This window comes from Oenanthe melanoleuca, chromosome 1A, assembly GCF_029582105.1.
Source record: "Oenanthe melanoleuca isolate GR-GAL-2019-014 chromosome 1A, OMel1.0, whole genome shotgun sequence".
NCBI classification, from domain to species: domain Eukaryota; kingdom Metazoa; phylum Chordata; class Aves; order Passeriformes; family Muscicapidae; genus Oenanthe; species Oenanthe melanoleuca.
In genome coordinates this window covers 18,983,159-19,010,045 of record NC_079334.1, presented here as the reverse complement: position 1 = coordinate 19,010,045, position 26,887 = coordinate 18,983,159, and the positions used below count along the sequence as shown (strand labels likewise).

The 26,887-nt window shown below is 39.0% G+C and overlaps 2 protein-coding genes across 2 annotated transcripts in view; one reads left to right on the top strand and one right to left on the bottom strand.

Annotated features, from left to right (window-relative positions):
• APPL2 (adaptor protein, phosphotyrosine interacting with PH domain and leucine zipper 2) overlaps positions 1-18,710 on the top strand; it is a 32,783-nt gene extending 14,073 nt beyond the window's left edge. The window contains exons 3-21 of the mRNA XM_056510450.1: positions 874-933; positions 1,432-1,503; positions 3,346-3,433; positions 5,539-5,580; positions 5,698-5,756; positions 6,705-6,851; positions 8,996-9,078; positions 11,665-11,823; positions 12,256-12,444; positions 12,763-12,805; positions 12,883-12,939; positions 13,052-13,140; positions 13,578-13,730; positions 13,852-13,904; positions 14,669-14,843; positions 15,478-15,514; positions 15,624-15,764; positions 16,406-16,453; positions 17,255-18,710. Of these exons, the coding sequence (XP_056366425.1) occupies positions 874-933; positions 1,432-1,503; positions 3,346-3,433; positions 5,539-5,580; positions 5,698-5,756; positions 6,705-6,851; positions 8,996-9,078; positions 11,665-11,823; positions 12,256-12,444; positions 12,763-12,805; positions 12,883-12,939; positions 13,052-13,140; positions 13,578-13,730; positions 13,852-13,904; positions 14,669-14,843; positions 15,478-15,514; positions 15,624-15,764; positions 16,406-16,453; positions 17,255-17,383 (1,824 nt within the window). The 3' untranslated portion in view covers positions 17,384-18,710. The remainder of the gene's footprint in view (positions 1-873; positions 934-1,431; positions 1,504-3,345; positions 3,434-5,538; positions 5,581-5,697; positions 5,757-6,704; positions 6,852-8,995; positions 9,079-11,664; positions 11,824-12,255; positions 12,445-12,762; positions 12,806-12,882; positions 12,940-13,051; positions 13,141-13,577; positions 13,731-13,851; positions 13,905-14,668; positions 14,844-15,477; positions 15,515-15,623; positions 15,765-16,405; positions 16,454-17,254) is intronic.
• A 25-nt stretch (positions 18,711-18,735) lies between these two features.
• The window catches only part of WASHC4 (WASH complex subunit 4), a 38,869-nt gene continuing 30,717 nt past the window's right edge, over positions 18,736-26,887 (bottom strand). Inside the window, exons 27-34 of the mRNA XM_056510449.1 lie at positions 26,588-26,654; positions 25,802-25,888; positions 25,145-25,292; positions 24,908-25,004; positions 24,239-24,435; positions 23,167-23,266; positions 21,732-21,807; positions 18,736-20,369 (exon numbers count right to left, since the gene is read on the bottom strand). Of these exons, the coding sequence (XP_056366424.1) occupies positions 21,740-21,807; positions 23,167-23,266; positions 24,239-24,435; positions 24,908-25,004; positions 25,145-25,292; positions 25,802-25,888; positions 26,588-26,654 (764 nt within the window). The 3' untranslated portion in view covers positions 18,736-20,369; positions 21,732-21,739. The remainder of the gene's footprint in view (positions 20,370-21,731; positions 21,808-23,166; positions 23,267-24,238; positions 24,436-24,907; positions 25,005-25,144; positions 25,293-25,801; positions 25,889-26,587; positions 26,655-26,887) is intronic.

Sequence of the window (26,887 nt, the reverse complement as noted above, 5' to 3'; positions counted from 1 at the left end):
TTGTTTTGGTTTTGTTATTTTCTTATGGTGGGAGGAAACACGAGCCTAAAACCAAACGCCCAAATCTTAGCTCTATTCAAAGCAGTTAAACTGTAGATCTGAAGAATGTACTTCTTACTGCTGCTTCTCTGTTGTCATGGTTTAAGCCCAGCTGGAAATTCTGCCAGCCTCATTTCTGAGGCTTGCTCAGTCCCATTTCTGTCCCACTCACCCCCATGGAAGGGGGAGGAGAATCGAAGTAAAACTTGTATTTTGAGATAAAAGAAGTTTAATAATGGAAAATAAAGTAAAATACAATCATAATGGTAAATTATAATAATGATAATAAAAAGGGGGGAAAAAAAAGTGATACACATTGCAATCATTCCCCACCCACTAAGTGATGCCAGAGCTCCCTTCCTGAACCCAGATTGGCCTCTCTTTAGGGTACTTGCCCCAGTTAATTTACTGGGCATGATGGTTGCATGGTGTGGAATATCCCTTTGGTCCTTTTGGGTCGTCTGTCCCAGCTGTGCTCCCTCCCAGTTTCTTTTGCGTGCCTTCTCACTGGCTGAGCACGAGACAAGGAAGAAAAAAATCCTTTACTTAGGATAAACATGACTTCACAAAAATCCAAAACATCAGTCTATTATCAGCACCATTCTTACTCTGAATCCAAAACACAGTACTGTAACAGCTGCTGAGAAGAAATTAACTCTGTCCTAACTGAAAGCAGGACATCTATGCAGGTGTTTTGTGACTAGATGTTTGCACACAGCTAAATGTTTGTGTAAGTAGTTTCAGGTTAAGTCAAGAAGTTGATATCAAAGTAGTGGTAACAGTAACACTAGGGACCTTTCATTATTTCTATTAACATGTCATTTTTGTTTGTAGAATGAAATGTGTCTTGCCACACAACAGCTTTCGAAGCAGCTCCTTGCCTATGAAAAGCAGGTATGTTCAGCACATGAGTTTGATTTCTGCCTAAATACTTGTGAAGAAGTCTGTAAACAGTGTGTTTTCTGGAAATGCTCAGGGCATTTGCTTTACTTGGTTTCATGTGAAGGCAGTTGTGAATTTCCCCAGGATATTCAAGGGAGTTGGGTCATTTCTGAGAATCTTAAAAAAACCAAAAGAACCAGTCAAGCAAATTAAAAAAACCCCAAAAGGTACAAAATCTGAGTTAATAAATTGATGAAGATACAAGAAAGTTTGCTCCAATTCTATGACTTTAAAATGAGTATAATAAGAATTAAGTGTTGTCCAAAATCCATTCATTTAGCACAAGAAGAGCAGGGTAAAAGAATGTATATTAATGAGTTTCTGCTTTTACATTTATTTTTATAATTTGTTGCATTTTGTAGAAATATTCATTAGCTTTGTAGTAAAACGTGTCATATTTTATATTTATCTTTATTGATTTATGGACTAAATGTGTGTTTCTATTTTCAGCATTTTGCCTTAGGTAAAGGAGATGAAGAAGTGATATCCACCCTCCATTATTTTTCAAAAGTTGTAGATGAGGTAATTTGAAATGTTAATATTCTCTTTTTACAATACAGAATATTAGTGGTTTTTCTTTGGGTCTCTGCTTTTGATTCAGAGCCTTCCCACTGATGGCTAGATTGTGCCTGGGTTTTAGAGTCATTTAATTCTGGATAAAGATATTTGATACCACCCTTCCATAATGGTTAGAACTGTTTCTGTGGCTTCATCCCATATTAAATCTCAGAGCACAGCTGAACTTCCTAAGAGAACTTAGAGAGACTAAAACAGGATGGGTCATCTAGGCTGGGGCAATCTTTTATTTAGTGCCATATTAAAATGACACTTAGATTTCTAAGCTTTAAACACTGCAGTTTGAGCTAAAACGTGCCAGGTGTGGATGCAGGGCAGCTGTGAATTGGTAAAATTGCAGTTTAATTGCTGTGAGATCATGCAGAATCCAGAGATGTCTGGGGAAAGCTGCAGTACTGCATGGTGAAGACAACTGAAGCTGTGCAATGAATACCCCCACACCCAGGAGGTGTCTGCTAAGTCCTGGGAGTGTTTGTAAATGCTTTTATTAGACCTGCCCATATAACATTTCAATATGGCTTTGGTATCTAGGTCCTTCTTGATTAGGTTTCACATCACTCTCTCTGCTGTGAGCAGTGCTATGCCATCAGAAAAGTCTGATCTTGTTGGTCTACTTCCAACTTTGATTAAGAAGGCAAAAGGCTGTACTGAGGACTGCTGTCTGGGAGAGGAGAGAGGGTTGTGGGACAAAAAATAAGTTAAAAATTTTAGAGCCCATGGATAACTCTAAGGATGTAGTGAGAGGAATCCCAAAGGTTTATGTCTTTTTTTAGGCTTTTCTTGCTGCATGTGTGTTCTTGGCATACTAGAAATACTAGAAAGGAGCATTTGTTATCACAAGTCTTGTAGTTGCTTATGTGAACTCCAAATAGATCAAAACAAGAACTTTCTCCTTCCCAGATTCAAGAGAATGGTGCCAGCTGGGGGCAGAAAGCTGAAAGCCTCTGCTCAGTTCTGTCAGTCACATTTTCCCTCATAAGAACTTGTTCCATTTCTTGGCCTCCTTTTCTGTGTGTTTGCTTCCCTGTGTGCCTGTTTTAGTTGTCTGTTTTATCAGCATTGCATTGTGTTGTCTCATGGGAAATCCTGCCTTCATCCTTAGCTGCATGAGGCTGCCTGGAGGTATCCAGGACACTGAGCAAACAGGCAGGATGTCACCTCAACGTGTGGCACCCTCCTGGTGCTCCAGCAGTGTCATTGAGAGCTGTCCTACCTGCACCCATCTCATGTTCTTGGCAGGCCACTGTTGACATGAGAGCCTTGCCTGCCTTCATCCTGAGTGGTGTCACATGGCTTTAAAACAGCTATATGCTGAAGTTTTGAAACACAGAAGCAGGAATGGGGAACTGCTATGAACATAAAATATTTGAATAGGACCTTTAGTTGTGGTTGCCCTGCTGTGATTGTGTCCTGAGTAACCCTTGTTCATGGAAGGACACTAGTTGTGGTGGTGGGACTGTAACTCCATGGCATTGAGACTTAACAAAAACAGGTTAATAAAGGATAATTACAGTTTAAATCTGTTGGGTTAAGCATTAGAATTAATGGTCAAGTAAATTGCCATAATCCGTTATGTGGGAATTGAAAAGTTCTTGGATCCCTGGGAAATACCAGGCAAGAATGAAGCATTTAGGGAGACGTCCCCATCTGTGTCAGATACCTTGAGGAGTGTATTTTAAACACTGAAGTACATTGTATCTGCTGGCACAAATGGCTGGTGTGTTTCGATGTTCTCTGTGGTTTGGGTTTTTTATTTACATTGTATCTTAGAATAATTCTCTGTTTCAGCTCAATATTCTTCATTCAGAACTGGCAAAACAGCTTGCAGATACAATGATTCTCCCAATAATACAATTTCGAGAAAAGGATCTCACAGGTAAATTTTATATAAAGTTTTCAATTTTACTTATATATTCCTTCTTGTTTATTTCATCATAAACTAAGAGATAATGCCATGTATTAATTTGTTCTTTGATGATTCACAGAAAAGTTTGGGTTTTTTCTGCTACAGAATTTCATTGACAGGTGCATGCTTTTACTCAGACAAAAGCAGTTCAAGCTCACTACATAACATTTTATGTACCATATGGTGCAAGTTTAAAAATACACAGCTTTGTTCTTTGTTGGGTCACTGTGTTTTTACACCAGTGTAATTTCACTAAAGTCCTTGATGTTATAATTGCCAGAAGGGAAATTTAGCAGTGAATTGGGCTTGCAAACAGTATTTATTCCACTTCAGAAGCTTGGGGCTGTTTGAAAGCAAGAATATTGTTTTAACTTCAGAGAATAGTGTATTCCCTTCTTTTTAAGGAATCAGTCCTCTTTAAACACTTGCCATGCAAATAGTTCCAAGTGACCTGATTGCACGAATTTGGGATTTCATTACTTAAACAGCAAGGCAGTAACGCAAACATTTGATGTAATTTCAAAAGAAACAAGCTCATATTCAAGGTCAAGGACACTCCTACCTACTCATGCAGCACAAATGTGAGGTTTTGCTGCAGCTTTTCTTTCTTTCTTTCTTTTTTTTTTTTTTTAAGCCAACTGCTCATTTCACCTGTCACAGTCCCACTTACATCCTTCTTGTAAACATCATTTTGATTTGAGACAAAATGACTACAGCAAAATAATGACTGGTTTGAGTTCCTTATAGTATTTGATTGGAAATTGTAAAGACATCCAGGTGTCTGTGTTAATGAATGCATTGTTTATCATATTCTGTCAAATATAAAGCAGAATTTGGATGGTAAGATGTTGATGCTATAAACACTTCCTCACCTCCTTCATGTGGCCTCAGAGATAGTAATTAGTTTTCCATATTTATGGATTCTTCCCTCTTGTTCATTAAAAGAGATACAAAAATGCATATGAGGCCTGCAACCAAAGCTTCAGCTGCTCCATGAAAAAATGAAAGTTTCTTCAACTTCCCTGGATGTCAATTTTTTTAAAAATTCAATCCATCACTTTTTTTGATGCAGTCTGTTGAACAGCATTTTTAGTAGACCTGGCCACCTCAGCATTTCATAGCGGGATTAAACAGGGAAGCAAGGAACAATTACTGTGTTACTGTTTTTACTTTTAATCCTGTTACATCTATACATTGAATATTGTGGAAACCTCTAGCTAAGTTAGTTACAAGTAGGAAAATCTTCTGTCTTTCTGCATCTGAGTCATAAAAAAGCATTCTGGGGAAAAAAAGGTGGAGTGAAACTGATTAATGTGTAGGGTGTTAAAAATAATCAGAGACCATGATGACATCCTACAATTTCCCCTTGGTATTTTCACAGTTGCATAATGTCTGTTCTTGTGAATGTGCTTTCCTTGTAGCTTTCTGAGAGAGTTTTGCCAGTTGCAGCATAGTTGGTAGGGACACTAAGAGTAGCTTGTAGATGGCACTTGTGAAGTTAAGTTGCCTGTTCGGTCTGTCTTCTCTGTACCTGTATCAGAATCTCACGGCCAGTATTTGTAATGCAAGCATCATACCCAGCAGTCAGGTGTGTTAAATGCAGATTTCTTTTCACAGAGCAGCTTAGCAAAAAATGTTCCACACTGAGGAAGTTTCATGTACGGGGAAAATGCTTTTGTTTGTATGTCCCTAGGTCTTAAATTTCTTGGCATCACACAAGCACTGTCAGGTTGTTCAGAACTGTTGATTTTGTGTGGTGGTGGTGGGTCTTTTGTCAGAATAAACATATTGAAATGATGCTTCTTTGGAGAAATGACCCTGGCAGATAAGGCATCTTCCTCGGGGTGACAACTTGCTCAATAAAATGAGCTCACTCCACCCTTAATTAGCTATCTGCTTATTCATTTCTCTAGCAGCTGATCTGGTTTAGCATTTTCAAGACAGGCACAATGCATATACATCTCTGCTATGGAAGGGGTGGAATGACTTAGGCAGTAAATATCCCGTAAATGGTCTCTGTTGAACAAAGTGTTAACAGCTGGTTTTACTTTGAATATTTGATTTCTCTTTTCCAGAAGTAAGCACACTGAAGGATCTCTTTGGCCTTGCTAGCAATGGTATGTGTCCCTGTTTTGTTTCTATTCATATGCAGCTGTTATAGCACAGAAGACATGTTTAATCTGTGCACATACACATCACATTTCTAAAAAAATAATAATATTTCTTGTCTACAGAGCATGACGTGTCCATGGCAAAGTATAGCAGGCTACCGAAAAGGAAAGAAAATGAAAAGGTAACAAATGTGAAAGGGAAAATAGAATGTTTTCATCAGCCATTCTGTCTGCATCATTGTTCATTGTGAACTTCAGAGAGTTCATTGCTTAAATTCACAGTAGCTCAAGAATACTTGTGATTTCGTTTCCAAGCAGACACAAAGCTTTTAAACATCAACTCAGCAGTTACACCTGTTTTCTCCAAGTTAGGCAAGTGATGAAATATTGTGCTTTACTAGAGCCCTTCAGATCCATGGGAGTTTTTCAGATAGAAGCAATCCAAGTGACTATAAATAGCTTTATATGGGCCTACTGTTGTACAGCTGGGGTGGTGATGCAGTATCACTGAGGACACTGTGAACTGCCCTGAAGCCTTTTGTCTGCTGTTCCTAAAGCATTCCATTTCTCTGCATGTACCTTCCTGTTAAATTACTCTGTATGGACTGTCATTCCACTTAACAGTGCACATAACTCTCTTGGTGGGATTGTTCTACGTTCCTCCTCCTTTGCCCACTGGACTGCTATTCTAAAATACCTCCCTTTGTCAAAAAGCGTATGGCTGGCCCTGTTCTGAGAGTCAATCTGTTCTACAGGATGGTCCATGAACACAATGAACACAATGTGATATAGTATACAGTGAATTATTCACCTCTGAATTCCACACTTGCAGACTGGTGGTGTGATCTCAGCTACAAATAAATTTTTTGCTCAGAGATCTGATCCAGATTTTTAGTGGTGGTAGTTATGTAGTTTGTAGTCACAGGGGCTCCCCAAATGCTTAAGTATCATGACAGAGAAGGGCTTGAAGTACTTGCCTTGGGATTTCAATTTGCTTTGTTTCTCATCCCTCATTTTAACTTGAAAAAGTTCTGTAACGAGAGTGATTTAAAAATAACTTGAAGATGATCAGTAAATATATCCATATACACAATAATACTTTGTCAATCTCTTTATCATTTTTTGTTCAGCTTAAGGCAGAAGTGGCAAAAGAAGTGGCAAATGCAAGAAGAAAGCAGCATCTTTCATCCTTGCAATATTATTGTGCCCTGAATGCTCTGCAGTACAGGAAGAGAGTGGCAATGATGGAACCTATGCTAGGATATACACGAGGACAGGTAATGATGGTAAAATGTCTGTAACACTTAAACATGTTCCTGGGAAAAGTAAAACATTGTAGTTCTGGATTTATTTTGAGAACTGACAAATTACAATGAGGGTGGGGGGGAAACAATTTGCATTCAGCTTGCCTAGATTCTAACAACAGACTTTGTTTGTGGCAGATAGTTGAATGTTTAGATATTCAGGAAAGACACTAATGAAAAGAAAATCCAATACACTGCTATGCAAAATCAGCCTAGGGTTAGTTTTTTCACAGCTGAGCTATCAGTGCAGTAGCATTTACTTCCACTGTTTACTCAGTCTGCACAAACTCTCCTATGTAGCAGTTCCCTTCCTGGCACATCATGTTCAGCATACTGATGAGGAGTGTGCACGATGAGGAACAGAGCATGCTCTGGAGAGCTGGAAGGACAGAACAGTAGAGAGGATTCAGCATAAGGCTGGAAAATCCTTTTTCTAATTTTTATCCTAACAGCAATTTGATAGAGCATTTCTCAAGTCTGGAAAATATAAGACTGATAGTCTGACCCTCCAGGATATCAGGAGGATCGACAAACCAGTATTACCACAGCACTTGAATATCACTATCACCCATTTTATGGGTCTTTGATTTTGATGAAAGAAAGTGTTTGGAAAATGAGAATTGGGCTATGAAAAGAGGAAAAATTGATGTGGTGCTCTGAGATTGTAGTGTCATCTACATCATCCTGCCTTCTGCAGCCCATGTGTCTGATTTAAAATAGGTAGTAAATGAGGATTCAGTCACTTTCCCCACCATGGGAGTTCACACTGCTTCTCTGCTGTAATTATCCTAAGTGAAAAAACTGCATTGGTTTCCTTTACTGGAAGCCAAACAAAACTTTCTTTCCTCATACTTCATCTGGCAAAACTTATCTCAGTACTTTATACAGGGAAGTTTAAGGTTGTCATGGGAATGACTGAATAACCAGAATCCAGTTGATGTTGATGCTTAAATATTGTGAACTGCCTTTCAGCACAAATATGTATTTTCTTAATTAATTACTCAAATATGTGTCTCCAGTTTCACATTTCCAACAAATGAGTAGGTCAAATGGAATTTTTGGAAGAAGCAGTGGCTAATAGAGGGTTCATTTGACTGAAAACTGGCATCAGCATTTATCATCAGTGGAATTTAGAGCTCTTTCCTCCTGAAGCAGGCTTCAGAAATAGAATAGGTGAATCATTCTTTACGAGGGCATTTTTTCTCTCCTTTGTAAAGGGAGGCTGTGGTCTATAACATGGTTGCAGAAATCTAAATCTTGGGAATCCCAGGTCCCAAGGTTAGAGAAAGGGAGTGAAATCACAAATAAAAGTGGATGAAATAGCTAATAAATTGCTTAACATCCAAGAATTTGCTTTTACATCTCTTCCCAGAGTAAATCACTGATTTTTATGTGTTTAATTAATTGCACACACATTCTAGCTGTATCTGTGTTCCACTCAGTTTCCAGTAGGGTCTAATGATGATGGTATCCTGCAGCAGATAATACAAGGTCAAGTCTACACCAAGTGCTTTGCTTTTGTTGTGTGCCTGCTGAGCCATACCAGCTAAGAGAATTTATTTTTTGTCACAAAATGTGCACTTTAGCCCTAGTAGCTTTTTTTTAGCTACTTCAGTAGAACAAAACCCTTAGTAAAATGGTCAATTGCCCTGGAAGGCTCCTGCAAGCACAGCTACACTTTTCTGACTTTGCTACAGCATTTTGAAAACTTTCATGGTGGAATTGGTAGTTCAGGTTGGACTGCTAAATCTAATGGATGATTTGTGTCCCATTCCCTTTGATAGGGTGGCATTGCACACAGCAGTTCCTAACACCACGAGCCCCAGCCCTGCCCAGTGCTAGTGTGGGAGAAGCTACCTATTCCCTTACTTGAGTCATTTAGCAAGTTCTTTGGAAACAAACCTGTCAGCAGGCAGCAGCTTATCTGTGTGTGAAAGGGTGGAGAGTTGCAGAAGTGGGAAGTAGCAAGAAAGGCAAGGCAGCTGTTTTGCCCATGTGTTTGATCGCCCGCCAAAAGTACCAGTCATAATGGGAGCTCTGTTAACACTCCCACAATCTGCTACTTGTCTGCCTAAGCCAAGAGAACCTTCAGTGCCCTTTTTCTTGGTATTTTTCAGATCAACTTCTTTAAGAAAGGAGCAGAGATGTTTTCCAAAAGAATGGACAGCTTTTTGTCATCTGTTTCAGACATGGTTCAGAGGTAACCGAGTGCTTCTGTTTGCTTTTGTCACTGGAGTTTCATTGTCCGTTTCCATTGGAGTGCGAGCAGTAGTGCTCTAACCTTCAGCATGTGTACCAGAGAGTGCCTCTTTCTTTCTAATTAGATTCCTTCCATGCTTACATTGCATTGTTGGGCATATTTTATTGAAGAAACAGGAGAAAGGAAATGTTCGTACATGGAAAAGAAAATGCTGTCAGTACACTGAAGAGAGTATTTTTATAGAATAGTCAGAAACTACATACTGTAAAGCATTCTTGCATCCCTGTATCTCTTCATGAACAGAAAGGCATGGAATTTGGGCTAGAAATAGGTTAACAGTATTAATATAACAGACTTAACGTGCTGTCTGAATTACAGATATTTTTGTTTACTGGGTCTCTTGTAATAATACAGCAACAATAACCCATTAACCTCTCAAGTAAGGATTTAGGTTTGGTGTTCGGTGAGGTAGCTGCACAAGGCAAACAAAACTTCTCAGCCTAGGGAACATATTCATTGCATCCAGTGTAGGCTTTATTAGTCCACTGAGTTCGACCTGCTTTGGCCAAGTCCTAAATTTCAGTAAACTGCTTTTGTACTCCTAATTTTCTGGTCATTTTTTCTTACACCTCCCTTCCACATTTTCTACTTGTAGTGAAGAGTTGCTTTATAATTAAGTCCCTGTAAATGTAAACTTCACACTTGATATATAATCATAAGAGAGAGAACATTATTCTTAGAATAATAAAATGTTAAGGGGTTGGAATGGACCATAAAGATAATATAGTCCAACTGAGTCCTTGACTTTAATGCTTCATTCCTTTCATATCAAGCTGTAGCCAAATCATTACTTATTCTTACTCTGGTAGGACTTTAAATAATGCATACTTGTTAATTTGAGAACCATGCTACAAACAAGTGTTCTGTACAGCAGATTATTTCACTGAATTATTCTTTACTTTCTGTACTTTCATACTTACTTATATATCTTTGCACACTCACTTGTGAAATAAATCCCTCTACACAGTCTATACAGCATTTGCAGAGACTGGAGGACAGATTTTAAATTCCACTGAAATAGTGTCTATTGTTTAGTAAGTCTGAGGCATCTTATTTGTGTCTTACAGGCACTGGGAGGATCCTGCCACTGGATCCTCACCATAGAATAAGCCCTTGTTTTCCACAGTCAGATGGATTTGAGTTCTGGACAGTGTACAGTAGTAAATGGAAACAAAAATAGGCTGCTCAGTTATTTTGCTGAGTCTGTTTTTTGTGTTTAAAGTCTGCCACACAGTAAAGCTTGAAACTACAACTCAAATGTAACTAGTAAAGGAATGTGATGTCTTTGGAAAAACCAGAAGAGAAGCTTGGAAAATGCTGAATGGCACTGTGCAGCACAGAATTACTGACACAGGACGAGGTTTGCACAGACACTGAAAACTCTGCTGCCCACTCCTCTCCTTCCTTAGTGCTGGGGATAACAAGGCCTCAGTGAGTCAGATCTGCTTCCTAGTCAAGCTAAAAGCTTTTCACTTGTCAGATTTGTTCTTTTGGAACAACAAGCTGATGTGACCTATTGTGCAGCTACAGAATTTCAGTGGTATTTAAAAGCATTGTCATTTATACAGTGAATATTGCTAATGGTGTAAAAAACACAGGAGATATCTACATTAACACTAACACATTCTCAGTAACCACTTGGCCTACTTGCCATGACCGCATATAACTTCAGAATTGTCAGCACTTTTCTTCCTGACTTGGAGACAGAAGAAGCAAATCTTAGGAAGAGGAATATAGTCTCAGAAACCATGAAGGTACCAAGGAGGTTTTGTCAAAAGCATTTTGTTGTGCAATAAAATTGACCATCAAAAGATGACATCAAAAGATGATCAAAAGATTCATTGAAGTAACACCAAGTATAGTTCCATTGTATTTAAAAATGGAATTTATATAATTCTTATTCTGACTTTCAGTGATGGAGTGGGAAGGCATTAGCTTGCAAAATATGGTCTAATTTAATTCAGATCTGGTATTTTCTGAATCACGCCAAAGCAGAACACCGTATTACAAACAAAAAAATTACAGCTAATGTGAGACTTGAGCTATAGGCTTTGTTACTGTACTGTTCTGAATTAATGAAAATCCATGACCAGTTAATAGGTGGTGTCAAGGCAGGAATTCCTGGGTGTTACAGACTTGGAGGCCTTAGACTAAGTTCTGAGAAAGCCAAGAGATCCTCTAGTACAGCCTGTTTTGAACTGTGAATTATACTAGGGCGATGTCTCTCTGTGTTCAGCAGTGTAAATCATAGAATTACTTTTAGAAGCTGTCTCTTAAAAAAATAAACTTAACTCCTCTTTCTCAGCACATCTCAACATTTCTCATGTGCTTATTTCAGTATTATAAAAGAGTATTTCCTAAAAAATCTATTTGAAAAATAGATGTCATCTTTTCACTATCCTCCAAGGTAATCTCAGGTGGTATTTTTGTTCATTTTGGTTTACAGATGCTACATGTATCCTGGTACAAATGGCTAATGATGGCTTTGGATTTCTTTTTGTGTTGTGGGTTTGTTTTTTTTCCTAGCATACAGGGGGAACTGGATGCTGAAGCTGAAAAAATGAGAATATCCCAGCAGGACCTAATTGCAGTTAATGAATCTGTTTACACCCCAGATTCTGATGTAACTTCACCTGTCATCAATAGAAACCTCATCCAGAAGGCTGGCTACCTTAATCTTAGAAAGTAAGAAGATTGTTACCTGCTGGGTTGTTTAGTGGATACATTTTTTGGGGGGAGGGTCATAAAGATTCCTCAGGTATTGATGTTTGAGGGTCCTAAATCAAGGCAGTAGATATTTTTTGTATTATGATTCCTTGTGCTGAAATTGCTCATAGTATTTCATATCAGTTACTCAATACTCTTTTATTCCTTAACTTGAAGATACGATTTTTAACTTGTATGTTTGGAATTAATTTAAATTTTCAGCTTCCATTAAGAATTAGTTTCTGCTAGAAACAGGTGCTGCTTTTTCTCCATAATAGAGACCCATTATTTAAAAAAATGCCAGGGTGAACATAAAGTTCTAATCAGCATCAGGATATGTTTGCAGTTTCATACCTGTTTGGAGTTACTTCTGAACAGTAACGAGTCTTTATCACTGCATCTTCTCATCAGTAAAACAGGTCTGGTGACTACAACTTGGGAAAGACTCTATTTCTTCACTCAAGGTGGCAACTTGATGTGTCAGCCAAGGGGAGCAGTAGCTGGAGGATTGATTCAGGACCTGGATAACTGCTCTGTTATGGCTGTGGACTGTGAAGACAGAAGATACTGCTTTCAGATCACTACTCCTACAGGCAAAGCGTATGAGACAGGTTTTGTTTGAGGACAGCCTGTCACACCTACCCCTTCAGATGCTCTTTCCTGTAAAACTTGCTTGGTATAGTAGTAAGCTTTTCTGGGTTTCCAGAAGGGTGTTTCCAAATTAAAAGCATATTCCTTCCAGTCCTCCCCCACAAGTGCCTGAATGGCACATGTAGTATCTTTTAGCTGCAGCTTATCCATGATTCTTGTTCCTTTGGTGGTTAATAGATGTAAATCTTGATGATACTATTGTAAGCACTGGAGTAAAACAGTCCTGGTGTCCACTGTTAGCACTTACACACTGTGTTTATCTTTTAGGGGTATAACCCTTCAAGCAGAAAGCAAGAAAGAATATGAGGAGGTAAAAATATTTTCTTAATGTTATTATTCTTGCATACAAATGAACCTGAAGACTTCAATTGCATTTTTCTCTTCCAGTGGATATGTGCCATCAACAACATCTCCAGACAGATCTATCTCACCGACAATCCAGAGGTGGGAGTTGTTTCCATCTTTCAGTCCATTTCTTCAACTTACTCGCACGTTATTCTTTAACATAGTAAGGTAAACTACATGTCTAGAAGAGTGTTCTGTTTTGTTTTCATAGGCAGCTGCAATCAAATTAAATCAGACAGCCCTGCAAGCAGTGACTCCCATTACCAGCTTGGGAAAAAAACACGAAGTTCAGCACCCCAGGTAACATTCTCCCTTGCATGGAGCAGGGACTCTGGGCAGTTGTACTGAGCCTGGGGCTGAGGGGTCTTAAGAAGCCATTGGGATTGTCACTGAGAAGTGTAGACACAAGTCCAGCTGTCTGCTGGTAATGTAGCTGTGAATATGGACAGGGCAGGGAGACAAATGGTCACCTATTGCTGAAAGTCAGGCCACGCTCAGAGTTGATCTGCATTCAGGTTTAATATACCAATGTTTACTTCTGTCCTAAATAATACTAGATTAAAAAAAAAAAAAATTATTAGAGTCCTCAGTAACAGGTAAATAGGAAAATATCTTACATGTCTGCATAGTTGTTCAGTCCAGCTTTGGATTTTTGAATAATCTTATCTCCCTTCCAGAGCAAAGGAAGGGTGTCACTGATGGATAGAAACATAATTTTTTTAACATTTGCATTTTAGCCAGACTGTAAAGAATACGGAAAATGACAAAATAATTCCCAGTGAATCAGCTGGCATTCAAGACTCCACACAACTCATTGCTCCTGGAACACCAATTCAGTTTGATATCGTACTGCCTGCCATGGAATTTCTGGACCAAAACAGAGGTGGCAGGTATGGCCAGAGACAGTGATCCATCACTGTAACTGTGGATTTAGGCAAGATGAAGTATTGTAGTATCTGTAAGTGGTGATGACTAGAAACTGTAATTAAAGTCTTAATTCTTATTCCACAGGCGTGCAAACCCATTTGGGGAATCTGAAGACAGCAGCAGAGATGAGGAGGAAGGTCAGTGCTTCTGGATGAAATTAGTCATGACTTTAGCTAGCCAGAGTCTCTTAAGAAAAGCACCTGACACTGTGCAGCAGTAGTAACAGATCCATAGTAAGGGGATCTTCCGGTACTAGCACATGCAGGGCTTGGCCCTGGCTGTTCTCCTCTTCCCCTGTGCCTGGAACCCATAGCCTTGCCAGAAAACTGCTCTCAGAAACAAAGAAGTACCTACTTCACCCTGCTTTCCCTTGCTCACCACCAGCCATAAAGGGAGCCTGCTCAAGTGATGGCTTTGCTGCATAATGACTGCTTAGTTGTCATTAAATCTTATGGTGACTGTCAAGGAGCAAGGAATGATTTGGTGAAAATCTCACTGGGCCCAGCTGTATGGAAGGTCAGAAGGACATGAAAGAAGGGAAGAATGTACAAGGCTTAATGGAAGCCTAAATTCATTACAGTTTATGTGCACCCGACAGATAAATAGGCAAGGGAATTTCACTGGCTAATCAAATGAAGCATAAAGGACCAGTCACACTTCTAAAGCTTCCAGGCAACTGCAGTAAGTTACTTCCCCACCCCAACACTGCTGCCTGTTCACACAGTTTGAAACTGGGTCAGAGCACTGTGTGACTCATGGCAGAAAGCCACCGCTCATGACGGTCACCAACCACAGACTTACTGTTGAATTTCCAAAGTGAATAAAATAATTCCGTTGCTACTTTGAGCTACTGGAGAGTTGAGGTAGCACAGTGAAGGAGGTCCTGGCTTTTCTCTTGCAGATGCCCTGCTGCAGCAGATGTTCGTGGTTCGGTTTTTGGGGTCCATGGCTGTTCAGTCGGATGCGACGTGCGAGGTGATTTATGAAGCCATGAGACAAGTGCTGGCTGCTCGGGCCATTCACAATATCTTCCGCATGACCGAATCCCACCTCATGGTCACCAGCAAGAACTTGAGGTACTGCAAAAGCCTTGCCAGTATTTTGTTATCTCCACACAATTTGTGAGTATTTATGGTTGGTTTTGTTTTTCGAAGACACTCACCCTTTGAGGAAGCAAGATCCCAAAGAGTCACTTTACCGAGAAAGAAATGTCACTTTTCTTACTCTGTGGTACCTAGAAATGATCCTCCAGACTAAGTTGTAGGAATGTCCTATCAAAATCTAAGGGCTGCAGTGGCGCTGTAAGACCCTGCTAAGATAATAAAAAAAGATGCAAAACAATGGATTGGAAGATTGTGTTTCCTAAATATGTCCTTTGACAGTAGTGTTGCTGTAGAATATGCTGATATCAGACATTCCCTTTAGCTGGGGTGTGTTTATGTCCCTCTGCATTTTGTGTTAGCCCAGGCACTCAGGATCCTTTTCAAGTGACTCAGAAAGGTGCTCTGACCTGTACCTGTCAGGCAGCTGAGAAGCAAGGCCTAGATTTGAACCTTGCCAATCACAGCTAAAGCACCTGATTCTGTGTGTATGTCTCTTAATCTGTAAAACTGCTGGAGTTACTGCCTTTCTATTATAAATCCCCTTGAAATTACCAGGAATCACTCTAAAATAATTTTCTTTTTTTTTTTCCCCTACACATAATTGCAGGTTAATAGATCCTCAAACCCAAGTTACACGAGCAAGTGTAAGTAACTTTTTCTATCACAGCAGTGACTACTCAGTCACATGAACCTGAGCTAACCTGCTAACTTGAGCTGGTTAAAACAAATAAATTATTTATTTTACTTTTCCAGTTTGAACTCACCACTGTGACACAGTTTGCTGCCCATCAGGAGAACAGGAGGCTGATTGGCTTTGTGATCCACCTCAGTGAGACTCTGGGAGAAGAATCCATGAGTGCATATGTTTTTGAGAGCAACACAGAAGGGGAAAAGGTTTGTGTAACATTTAATAAAATTCTTTATTTAGAAAACAGGTCTGTGGCTTCTTGCCTTACACATCTGGAAACAGTGCTATAGAAACAAGAGCAGCTCAATTTCTGGCATTAATAAAAATGTGCATTAATATGCAAGCCTTTACTGGCTTATGTCTAAAAAGGACCAAATGCAGCAGCATGCATAAGGAGAAAAGGATGGGATTGCTAATGCCAGCATTAAGAGAGATGGGAGAGTGCTGTCCAGCAGTAGCACTAAGAAAATGAGTCAGCTGAGACATGTACAGCTGTGAAGCTTTCACAGACAAGGCAGCCACTGGCTGCTGCCTGCTGTAACAGAAAACTGTTGAAGAACTTCTGTCCCTACAAACATTTAGACACATTCCCCCAAGTGTGGGAATAAAGTCTGGTGACTAAAACTGAGCTGAGTACCAAGATTTACCAGCCTCTGTGCACTTTGAAGCTGAACCTGAGATAGTTTTTTTTTATCAGTAGTTAGCATAGCAAATTGGTATTCCACCTCTGCTTTTAGGCCTGGTTTTAAGACTGTCTGCACTGACAATTGTGTGGTTTACTCTTAATTAAGGAACAAAAAACCAAGCCAGAACTGAATGGAACTTTACATGTATTTCTTCTTTGTAGATTTGCTATGCCATTAGCTTGGGAAAAGAAATTATTGAGGCACAGAAGGTAAGTTTGTTTCATTCCCACATCACTGTGATACATCATGTTCTGCTTTTCAGCTGCACTGTCCAGGTACCTCTGGTGTGCATAAGAAAAAAGAACTGCTACTCCTCCTAAGGACAAAGTTTTGCAGACATTATTTAACACAGCAAAAATGAACTGAGTTTGATTTCCCAGTAATGTGATCGGAGATAAAATGTGCCACCCTAATCCAAAGTCAAAATTACACAGATCCAAATGTTCATGTCTGAAAGCTGTGAGCAAAGCTTTCATAAAACCAAAATAACTCTTTGGGATGATGTGTAAATCACACACACTGCAGTTTCACTTTTAGAAACTTGCATTCTTTCCTCACCTAGGGATGAAAATCAGAAAAAATGTAAGTGTTTTTCCACTTAAAATGAATGGCAGAGTTACCCTGTCCCTTGTAGACAGATTTATCTATATAGATGTAACATTATTATTTGCTGTATATTTTTTCTGCTAAGATTATAGGATAGGGGGAAGAAGGTGGGGAATAGGCTTTTAGTCACAACCACTAAGCAAGTGTATAATAAATTCTTGAGACAGTTACTTTTCTCCTTGCTTTTCAGTAACTAAAGATCAGCAAAATACAGGCTCAAAATTAATTTTTTTTTTTTTTCTTAAACACCCAAGGGTTGTCTTTACTTAACCAAAAGATACCATTTATGTTTCAAATCTTTATTCTAATGCTTGTTTAAAAAAACAAGCTTAGCAAGAAGTACTGGGAAGCGTGTGTTCCTCAAAGGCTGCTGCAGCTTGCTACCCTCTCTTCTGTTTCTTCAGGATCCAGAAGCATTAGCTCAGCTAATGAAGTCTGTGCCATTGACAAATGATGGGAAGTTCATGCTTCTGAATGACATGTCAGAAGAGGATGGAACCACGCATGAAGGAGGGGAGGAATCAGAAGCATAAGCCACTCCTGTCACTTCTGCAGCCTGTGTGGGAGCAGCAAAAGCAGTTTGCAAGGATCTCTGGTTTTCAGTCACCTGTGCACACCTGAGGCCAGCTGCCCTTTCCTGCTGGAGAGCAGTGGTGCCTGTGCAGCAGGGTCCCTCTGGATTTACAGTGGAAGCACAGCAGGACTGTGCCCTCGAGGCATTTTGTATTTGTGAAGGTGCAGGGTGGAGCTGTGTCTGGGGAGCTGACAATCCTGAGCAGTGTTTCCTCGGGAGCCCGGAGCTGCTGGTGTGGGCAGGAGAGCACAGCTGTCAGCCACGAGGGGTAATGGCATTTCTTACATTTTCAGGGCCAGCAGCCTCTCATTCCACTGAAATTCATGTGAGCTGCCAGCTCCTCTGACAAATATCAGGCCTCAAATTTCCTACCATAGTCAATTTTCATAGTTTGCATGATTATGTGCATCTGAATGAAGGTTAAAAATGCACTATTTACTTTATTTCAGATGAAGTTATTTTTAGTCTAGTTTATGTGTAACAAGATTTACCTTTTGTGTTTAGCCTATTTACAAAACAATTTGTTAAACACTAAATTTTTCCTATTAATATAATCTATTTTTATATTGCATCTATGCTTACAAAACAAATCTAAGTGCCTACTCTTACCTTCCAGGGGACCACACTCTCACATTCTGTAATTAAATAATGGGCAAAATGTACCTCCTTGATTTATTACTCTAAATACCACTGATATACAAACCTCAGAAGTAGGCAATGAATGTGGCATGTTAGCTGTGTGCAGTTTTTCTATGGTCAGGTTTCTTGCCAGAGATGGCAATAGTAGGACAAATAAGTACTTTTATAGTAAGAATTCTTTGTATTTTTAACATTGTTGAGTCTACCAGCAACCTTTGGTTTTAAGAAATTGAGCAATAAAATGTTAGACTACAAGTCTACAATGTATTGACAAGTCTCATAGTACCTTCCTGAAATTAAGACACTAGAGAAATTTGGCTAATAAGTTTACTTTTTTTCCATCCTGAAAACATCAGCAACATTACTTTGCAAGAACAAACAAAATAGACAAAGAGCTGTTAGTGGGGGTAGGGGTGTAATCTGTAGTATAATTTATTAATCAGAGTAAGGTACTTAGAAAAGCAGAATCTGTGCAACAGTATTTGAAATATCCCAGACTGGAAGTGTTTGATGTGGAATAAATCTAAATTTAACTGGTTATTGAATGTTTAAAAGTACTGTAGTAAAAGACTGTTAGTAACTGATACAAAACCTGCTTTGTAAATAAAAGATGCAGCTGTCTTATTAAAAAATTAACACCCACTGAACTGGTGGTACTGAAAACACTGGGAATGAGGTTCTCAAAATTGCATTTATTAACACAGTTTTATGTACATAATGTTCTCTACTCACAAACCAAAGAGACTGGAGTAATAAAATACCCTTTTGTACAATGAGTTAGGAAACATTAAGTATTACATTTGGTCCTTTGTACCTGAGAAGCTGAAAACAGCTGTTGATGGACGTCTGATGCAACTCAAATTTCCTTCTGGTTCCAGGCTGCATTAGGACCTGCAGAATGTGCCCCTCAGCACCAGGAGTTTACAGAAGCTGGGTGCTGCTGGAGCCTTGCTGGCAGGGCTGACAGGGAGCTGGGTGTCCACAACCCCTGGGAGAGCAGCTGCTGCCACTTCCAGCAGCCTTGGCACAAGGCTGAACACCTGAGGGCAGTGGTGGCAGCTGCCTGCTGGGGGTGAGAGCCTGGCCTTCAGCCTGTCCCAACCCTGTCCTGAAGGAAGAAGCCCCTGGACATGTTTAATGTCCCTACAGCACATTCACCATCATCACTTCTGTCACCCCTGGGAATTTCTGAGTGATCACGTTTGGTTTAGTTTAGGGGATTTGTTTTAGCTCCATTGTCTCATCTCCAGACAACCAGTTTAGGGTCCATTTGGTTCCTGTAATTGCAACAGGAGGCCAAAAGCAACAGAAAGAGTAGTAGCACCACAACATGAATTTTGCCCCCCTTCCATATGCTTGTGGGGAGAAAAACAGATTTAATGCAACTCAGTGTCACATGTGACACCCAAACCCAGGACCCACCTTGGATTTCAGATGAGAAAAATCTTTCTGCATGTCTATGCTGCTACATGACAAAGAGAAAGAAAGAAATACAAACTACAGTCCTGTATTAGCAAGAACAGCTCTATTACCACTGTACACATTTGTGTATGTATATATTTTTGCCACAGAGTATACATTCAGTTCTCCCAGATTAAACAGGCATATATAAAAATAGGCTATGTCTTTCCTCAAGATTTCCATCACCAGAACCACGTGAATTTATTAACCACCATACACAGACAGTGCTCAGTTCACGTGATGTTCAACTGCAGAGTCTTACCTTAGCAAGATAATGTCTTTCCAAAAGAAAAAAAAAATGGAGAAGGGAAAATACAAGTGCAGACTAGAGTGTGGGCAGTGTCTTGATTGTACACAGCTCCCTAGCAAGGTCATCCTGGGGAAAGGAACACCATCTATAGGTGATTCTGCCGTTGCTGTGGAAGAAGGAAATGCAGCACTTGGCCATTCCACTCCACAAACTTACGTGACTTCAGCAGAGATGGGAACGTGGAAGGATGTGCACAGCAACTGCAGCAGGATGGGAGGCAGCAGCAAGAATGCTGATCTCGGCAGTGCTGCTGAGCGTTCAGTGCGGGCACAGTTTGGTCAAAAAAAGTGTACACAAATTAAAAAAAAACCCTGTATCAAAGTAAAAAAGCAAAAGTATAAATCAAGTAATGCAGCATTCTTTAGGGCAGTTATAATGAATTCAAAATAAAAACTTTAATGAGCCCAGCTGATTTTAACAGTCCATTGAAGCTTGCGTGTCACGTTCTCAGAACCAACAGATGGAACGTTTGTATCAGTCTGGTCTTTCCAGTTGCGACAAAACATTCATCCTTGCTGTCTGAATGCTGAAGTGACTGGCAGGAAAGGGCGAATCAGAAGTATGTCAGGAATTGTTCTAACCAGTGACCCAAGAGTGGGTGGAACAATTTGAACCATTAAAACAAGTATTAAAGCAAGTTTGGTTTAAAAATACTGCTTAAGAGTGCCAAAAAAACCCCCAGGGGTAGTTTTCGCAGCTGGACTGAATGGAGTAGTTTATTCTGGTAAGAACTAGAAGGGTGCTATGTTCTGGGAGATTAAAACACACCTCTATATTTTAATAAAAGTAGTGTTTTCTTTTAAGCTAAGTGTAGCTACTTAAGTTAGGAATCCAAGTAAGTCTTGCACAACCTAGAACCTCTACTTGCAGGCATGGACAGGTATTATATAATAAGTTCTCACAGTGTTCAGCAGCTTCTGAGCCTGCAGTGCAATTATTGTTAATAATCAGGCATGTAAGACTGTATGAACAACACATGGTACAACAGACCTACAAAGGCTAGGAAATACAGAATTGAGGCTGAAACTTGATATTAGGCACAACATATCCATGAACTGTAAGATCACTTAATAGTTACAGACACCCATCACAGTGTCTGGTCATAAAAGGAAGAGCTGATTGTGGTTCTGTCTTGGCTCTGGATTTCCTTACTTCTGTGGATGCAAATCAGACCTTCAGTATGAAATGAGAAGTAATTCTTTATGTTCATTTTTCTTGTTTTCCTATTCTTTGATAAGGGGGCACAAAGAGGGGAAAATAAATGTTTGATTGCATCCTAAGCTCCCACAGTACAAATACTGTCTATAATAGTAACAAGGGGGGTTTGGAATAAAACAGTAATAAGCACTTTCATTTTGTGTCATAGATTTGACATACACTGTTACACCCACAGTGTAATCTGTGACTGCATTAAATGCAACAGGACTGCTCAATGACATGTCTCAATTATTTTTTGGACAATAGATAAACCCAGTATCTGGATTCAGGTTTTTTTCTGGTTGAAGAGATGCCAGTTCAAATCTTGGACCAACAGCCTATGAGTTTGGGTTTTTTTAAATGCTATGATAGAGATGCGAGAATGCATCTAGAAATTAATAAGGATTTTTTTATCTGCACATCTGTACTTTAAAATAACTACCTCCAAGGTCAACATTTTATTCAATTATTTTCAATCTAAAGAAAGTGCTGTAAATAATGCAAACTCCTGAAAAATAGGAGTTTTTACAGGAAATATAGACAAACACAGATCTAGCCTCAATGGCTGCTAGTATACTACTGTACATTTTCTCTTGGATTTAACAGAGCAAGTAATCAAATCTAGAGCTTTAACCCCTATAGAGTGTTACTGATGAAGACAAGGACATGAGTTATTTGAGTAAGTAATCATCACCCATACCAGCCACATCATTTCACAACAGGCTCTGCAGGCGTAGAGTTGGAAAGATCTCCATTGCTTGTTTTACCAGATTCTTCTACAAAAATAAAAAAGACATGGAGCATGTTTAACACTCTGTTCGAAACAAAACCTCTCAAATCCTAGCATATATATATATTTATGAGATGCTGGCATCACAGCAACATCTCATGTAGTGTATGCATATGCAACCTGACCTGGCAACACAGGAAGCCCTGGCCCTATGAAGAAATTCGTACTTAGGATGAAAGGTTCTTCAATCAGCAGTACTTGTCTAAAATGACATGTACAATGCTCACACATTTTTCAGAGTCCAAGTCCAAATATCAGGGTAGAGGGCATAGATATTGTTACCATGTTGAAAACTTTCCACCCTGGTATGCATTTCCAGCTTTTCTCACCACACAACACATTGTCTGAACAGGTACCACAACAGAGAATATTTAACCTAAAATATAATTAACTGATGTTCTCCAGAATGGTTTCCTACAGACTCCAGAGCAGCATGTCTACCCACAATGCTCAGAATCCTTTGGATTTGTTTCTTTTTTTTCTTGCACTGAATATTTATCTTCACTGAATATGATCAACTGTAAATTCATGCTAAAAGAATTTTTCTTTACAAACTTTTTTTTCTAGTGCAGAAGAAAACAAATCTTTTTCTCCAACGACTATAATCTCCCAGGTCAGAACTACAGTGGAGAATTATTTACCAATTCAGCTTTTAAGATGCTATTGCCTGATTTTTTAAGTAACTTGTAACTGAACTGGATTTCTATATCTTGATCTTTAGGAGCATTCTCATTTCTTTGGAAAGAATTTTCCCAAGAGAATCTTTCAGAATTCACGAGGGAGAATATACAACCAGGAATAGAACTGCAAAACACCAATGGTATTAAGTCAAGAAACCACACCACAAATTTAGATCTTACCCTTTGAATACAGAATTCAATGGGAGACCAAGCATATCATAAACATCTGAATCTCTATAGTAACTGCATCATCTGCTGTGTAAGTTGAAAACCAGCTGGTACAACAGGTGAAAACCCCTTTATTTAGCATCACCTAAGGTTGCCATTGTCAACATTGGTAATTGAAGAGGTAAGTATGATGCTGAAGTTACTGAATGTAATATTACTGCAAGTATGCAATTCTCCCTGTCCCGGGTTTTTTTTTGTCAGTTGGGTCTTCTGTGGTGTTGCTTTTTTTCCTGACACCCCAGAAGCTCAGCTTGAAATTCACCTATTTCAGAAAAGGAGTTCTTGAGCTATTGCTGAGTCTCAATCACCCATGACCACATAAACCTCTCTCTGGAATACTCAATCAACCTATGAGCAAGAAAGCAGCTATGAAAAAAACCTCTACTAAGGCACACAATCTCATTAGCCAAAATGTTCTACATATAGGATTCACTCACCTTCTTTTTCTTTCTTTTCCTGGCTTTCTTCTGCTGCAGTTTTATCTGCTCTGAAAAAAATTCTTGCACTACTTAGTGAGAAATAAAGGAGTTCAAATTCCTAAGGGAAAAGATAAAGAAGAGGAGCATCAGTGTATCACAAATTTGTAGACAAATATCAATGGGATTTTTTATGAGCATCTTAGGCACCTGGATTTCAGTTCCAAATCACTTAAATGCTTTTGAAAATCTTCCTCCTTTCATACCTTAATTCACATGCATTTTACAAAGCAAATGTCAAATTACATTAAAGGGCAACTTAAGCAAAGCAGCATTACTGCAATAAATCTGGCACTGGGAGAACTTAGAGCAACTCGCCCATGGAAAACCATGCAAGCCAATAATTTAAACAACCACAAGCTTGATCAGTGTCTGAATGAGATTCAGTGATGTGGTTTTTTTAACACAGAGGACCAAACACAGCGCACACTCCTGGGAACTGTGAGGGAATACAGGGCCTAATCTATTCCAACAAGACATTACAGAATGTAATCATGGGAGGTAAAAACAGTCATTGACAGATTTGTCCCATAAGCTTCTCCAATAAAGAGAGAGAAAGCACCACACCACAGATGAAACCTGAGCTGCTGTGCTACAAAAGTCAAATGCACCTTTCCTCTCTTTGACACCTAATGTATCCTTTAGTTTAGCAGCTCAGAATTAACACAGAGGCAATTCTGAGGGTTCACAGCATTATGTGCAATTTTTGTTATAAGTTTAACCAAAAGATACTCTCTCCTATTTAAGCATTTAAGGTTTAGTTGCATGGGACAAAGAATTCCAATGAACCAGGTCTTCAAATATGACAAAAACTGATGGCATTCCCTTCAGGTCATACACCTCAAGTCTTTATGCTCTTTTTGCAATGTTGCTGTAGACAATGCTCTGGATTTTGCTCTCAATGAGCTCGATCAAAATACAGTTACATGATTTGTGATGAGTAAGTGCTGAACCCAATACAGAACAGAAATTGTTACCAGAACAATTTACACAATTTACCAGAACAATCTATGTGACCAGGCCTGTGCTGTACCTGTAAACAAACTTCCAGTCGCTTGTGGGTAAGGTTCATAGTCTGTAGTAGTTTTTCATCTTGATTAGTGGACTGCACATTCTGTTGCTTAGCTACTGCTCTTATTTCCTTCACATACTTCTCTCTAACAGACTGGAACCAGTGCAGAGAATCAAACTCCTGGTACTGATCCAAAAGCTTCAGAATGTAAGCCACACCTAGTCAGTGACAAACCATGTACTAAAGTCAACATGCAATTTGCAAAACATTTTGTGAATGTCTTTAATGGATGAGCCTAATGATAATTCCATGCATAATTTAAATTGTTATTAACTTACAATTAATCTATCAGGAAAAATCACAATATAGAATGCACTTAAAATTTTTTAAAACATCACTTCTTCAAATATTTGCATTCCCTCTCATCTGGATGAGAACCACAAGGTTGGAAAGAAATTTGGAAGCACCAATATATGTTAAAACTGTCTGCTCCCATACGCAGCTATTCTATGTTTAGGAAATTCTGAAACGCAACCATAACTCTCAAATCCATTTTGCTGAAGCAAAGACAAATCCAAATAAATTACGGAATTTTTAATTATGGGAACAGACAAAGTATAAACAAAACTTTTCTTGCAAATGTCCATTATGTTGGCTTACCCAAAGGCCAGTGAGGGTGCTGAAACTTACCCATGGCAAACCCATCATCAGTGAAAGCTGCTCCACTTTTGTTCTTCTTATTCAATTTCTCCTTGCAACTGATTGAATGCTCTACAAAATTAAGGGTCTGAAAGAACGAAAGGCTGTCTTGGAATCACAAAGAGACTCACCAATGCCACATGGCATTGTCATGTACACCACTACAGACTAACACAAAACAATCACAGCCCTGATCTGACAAGACCTTTCTGAAGTGCAGAGGCTCACCAGGGGGGGAACAATGATGTAGAAGTTCCGCAGATGCATGTTCTTTGGGCTGCGGAATTCGGGAGCAAACACATCCACCAGCATCTTGAAGTACTCTGTTCCTTCTGCAAAGTTCCGGGTCAGGTCACTGAGCACAGAGTCCAGCTGCCTGCAAGGGGTGAGCAGTGACTTACCTGGTTCTGCTGAAAATCCCTTTGCTTACCCACCTCTTGGGATAACAACCCTCTCTTGGCCCTTTGCCTATGCCCACAGTCCAGGATTTGGGAGAGTACCCTTCCTCTACAGCCCATTTGAATAGTGTTTCTTGATTTGTCTCAAAAAAAGCATATGAATAGAATACTTGCATATTTTTTACCTAAGACCCTGAAAATTTTAAAAGCAGAGCTCAGGCACACAGTGGGGAAAGCTTGTTAGCTTTTAAACAAGGATTTCTTCACAAAATCAGATTCTAGGTCTATTACTATCAATGGTACTTCACATCTTGAAAACAACTGCTTCTATTTACTTTTCTTTGAAACAAATATTTTTGCATAAAGGTAGCAGAACTTTTAATACAAACAGAGACACAAATAACTAACAGCTGCATTTATAAACACAAAATGACAATTCTCTCATCCCACCCCTGCCCCAGGCCTCAAAAGTATGATGTTAGTGTACCTTGCTGCTTTTTGTGTTTCTTCTGAGAGTCCTTCTTCTTTCACCAGCTCTTCAAAGTTAACAATATCTTCCAAATCAGGAACGAACCTGAAAACTTACTGTTTGTTAGGGTTATGCTCAACTGTCTGTGTTCATTGAAGTATCTACCCTAATATATAATTTAATTAATTTAATCTTCTGGGCTTGAACTACTTAGTTCAAATTATGTCATATTTGTCACACATTCTCATCCAGGCATTATTAACTTCATTTCTAAACACATACACATCATTATTTGTATTTCTGTTTTTACTGGACTATCATCTCCTCTCTCTAAAACTTGATACTCTTGGTAACTCTAAGTTTACTATTATTTTCAAGAAACCAACTATTTCTTATTATGTAGAAGTTTCTATGTTTTAATGTTCTTTGATAGACAAAATCTATACAGAAGAAAGTACGAAAGGAATGTGTTTTTCCAGTTCTTCAAGGTTTGTATTATTTTTCCTTAATGCACCCTTGAAATTATTTAACATGACAAATTGCTGCCTTGTGGACTAACATCTTTCTAATGTGTACATTCTATTAACTCTTTTAGAATTTGTTTTATTTTTAGTGATTTATGTCCATGATTGTACCGTGCTGAATCCCAGCACTGTCCACAATAATTCCACTTAAATGAAAGCATATAAATGGAGCTTTTCAAGATTTATGGGGAATAGGCAAAGGCATAGGGAATATCAGCAAGAATAGAGAGCCAGGGTAAGAGAAGGAGCAAAGAGAAAAATGAAATATTTGTGGAAATACCTAATGGCACTACTGCAGCAGTGAAGTCCACCAGATCTTATCATTCGTACGTAACCCATAGCGTTGCCTTTAAAAACAAGAGAAAACAAGCAATTTATAATTACTTAAATACACACACACTTTTTACAGCTCCTATAGGCTCTGAAACATAAGTTAAAGTTCTGCCATGTAGTTCTGGCACAGAACTTGGCTCTGAAAGCCAAAGTTATAAAAGTTAGATTGAACCCTGCCATCTAAAGTCTACATAGATAAATAAAAACTCTCATTAAACAATTGAAGTTCAGATCAGTTCTGCACATT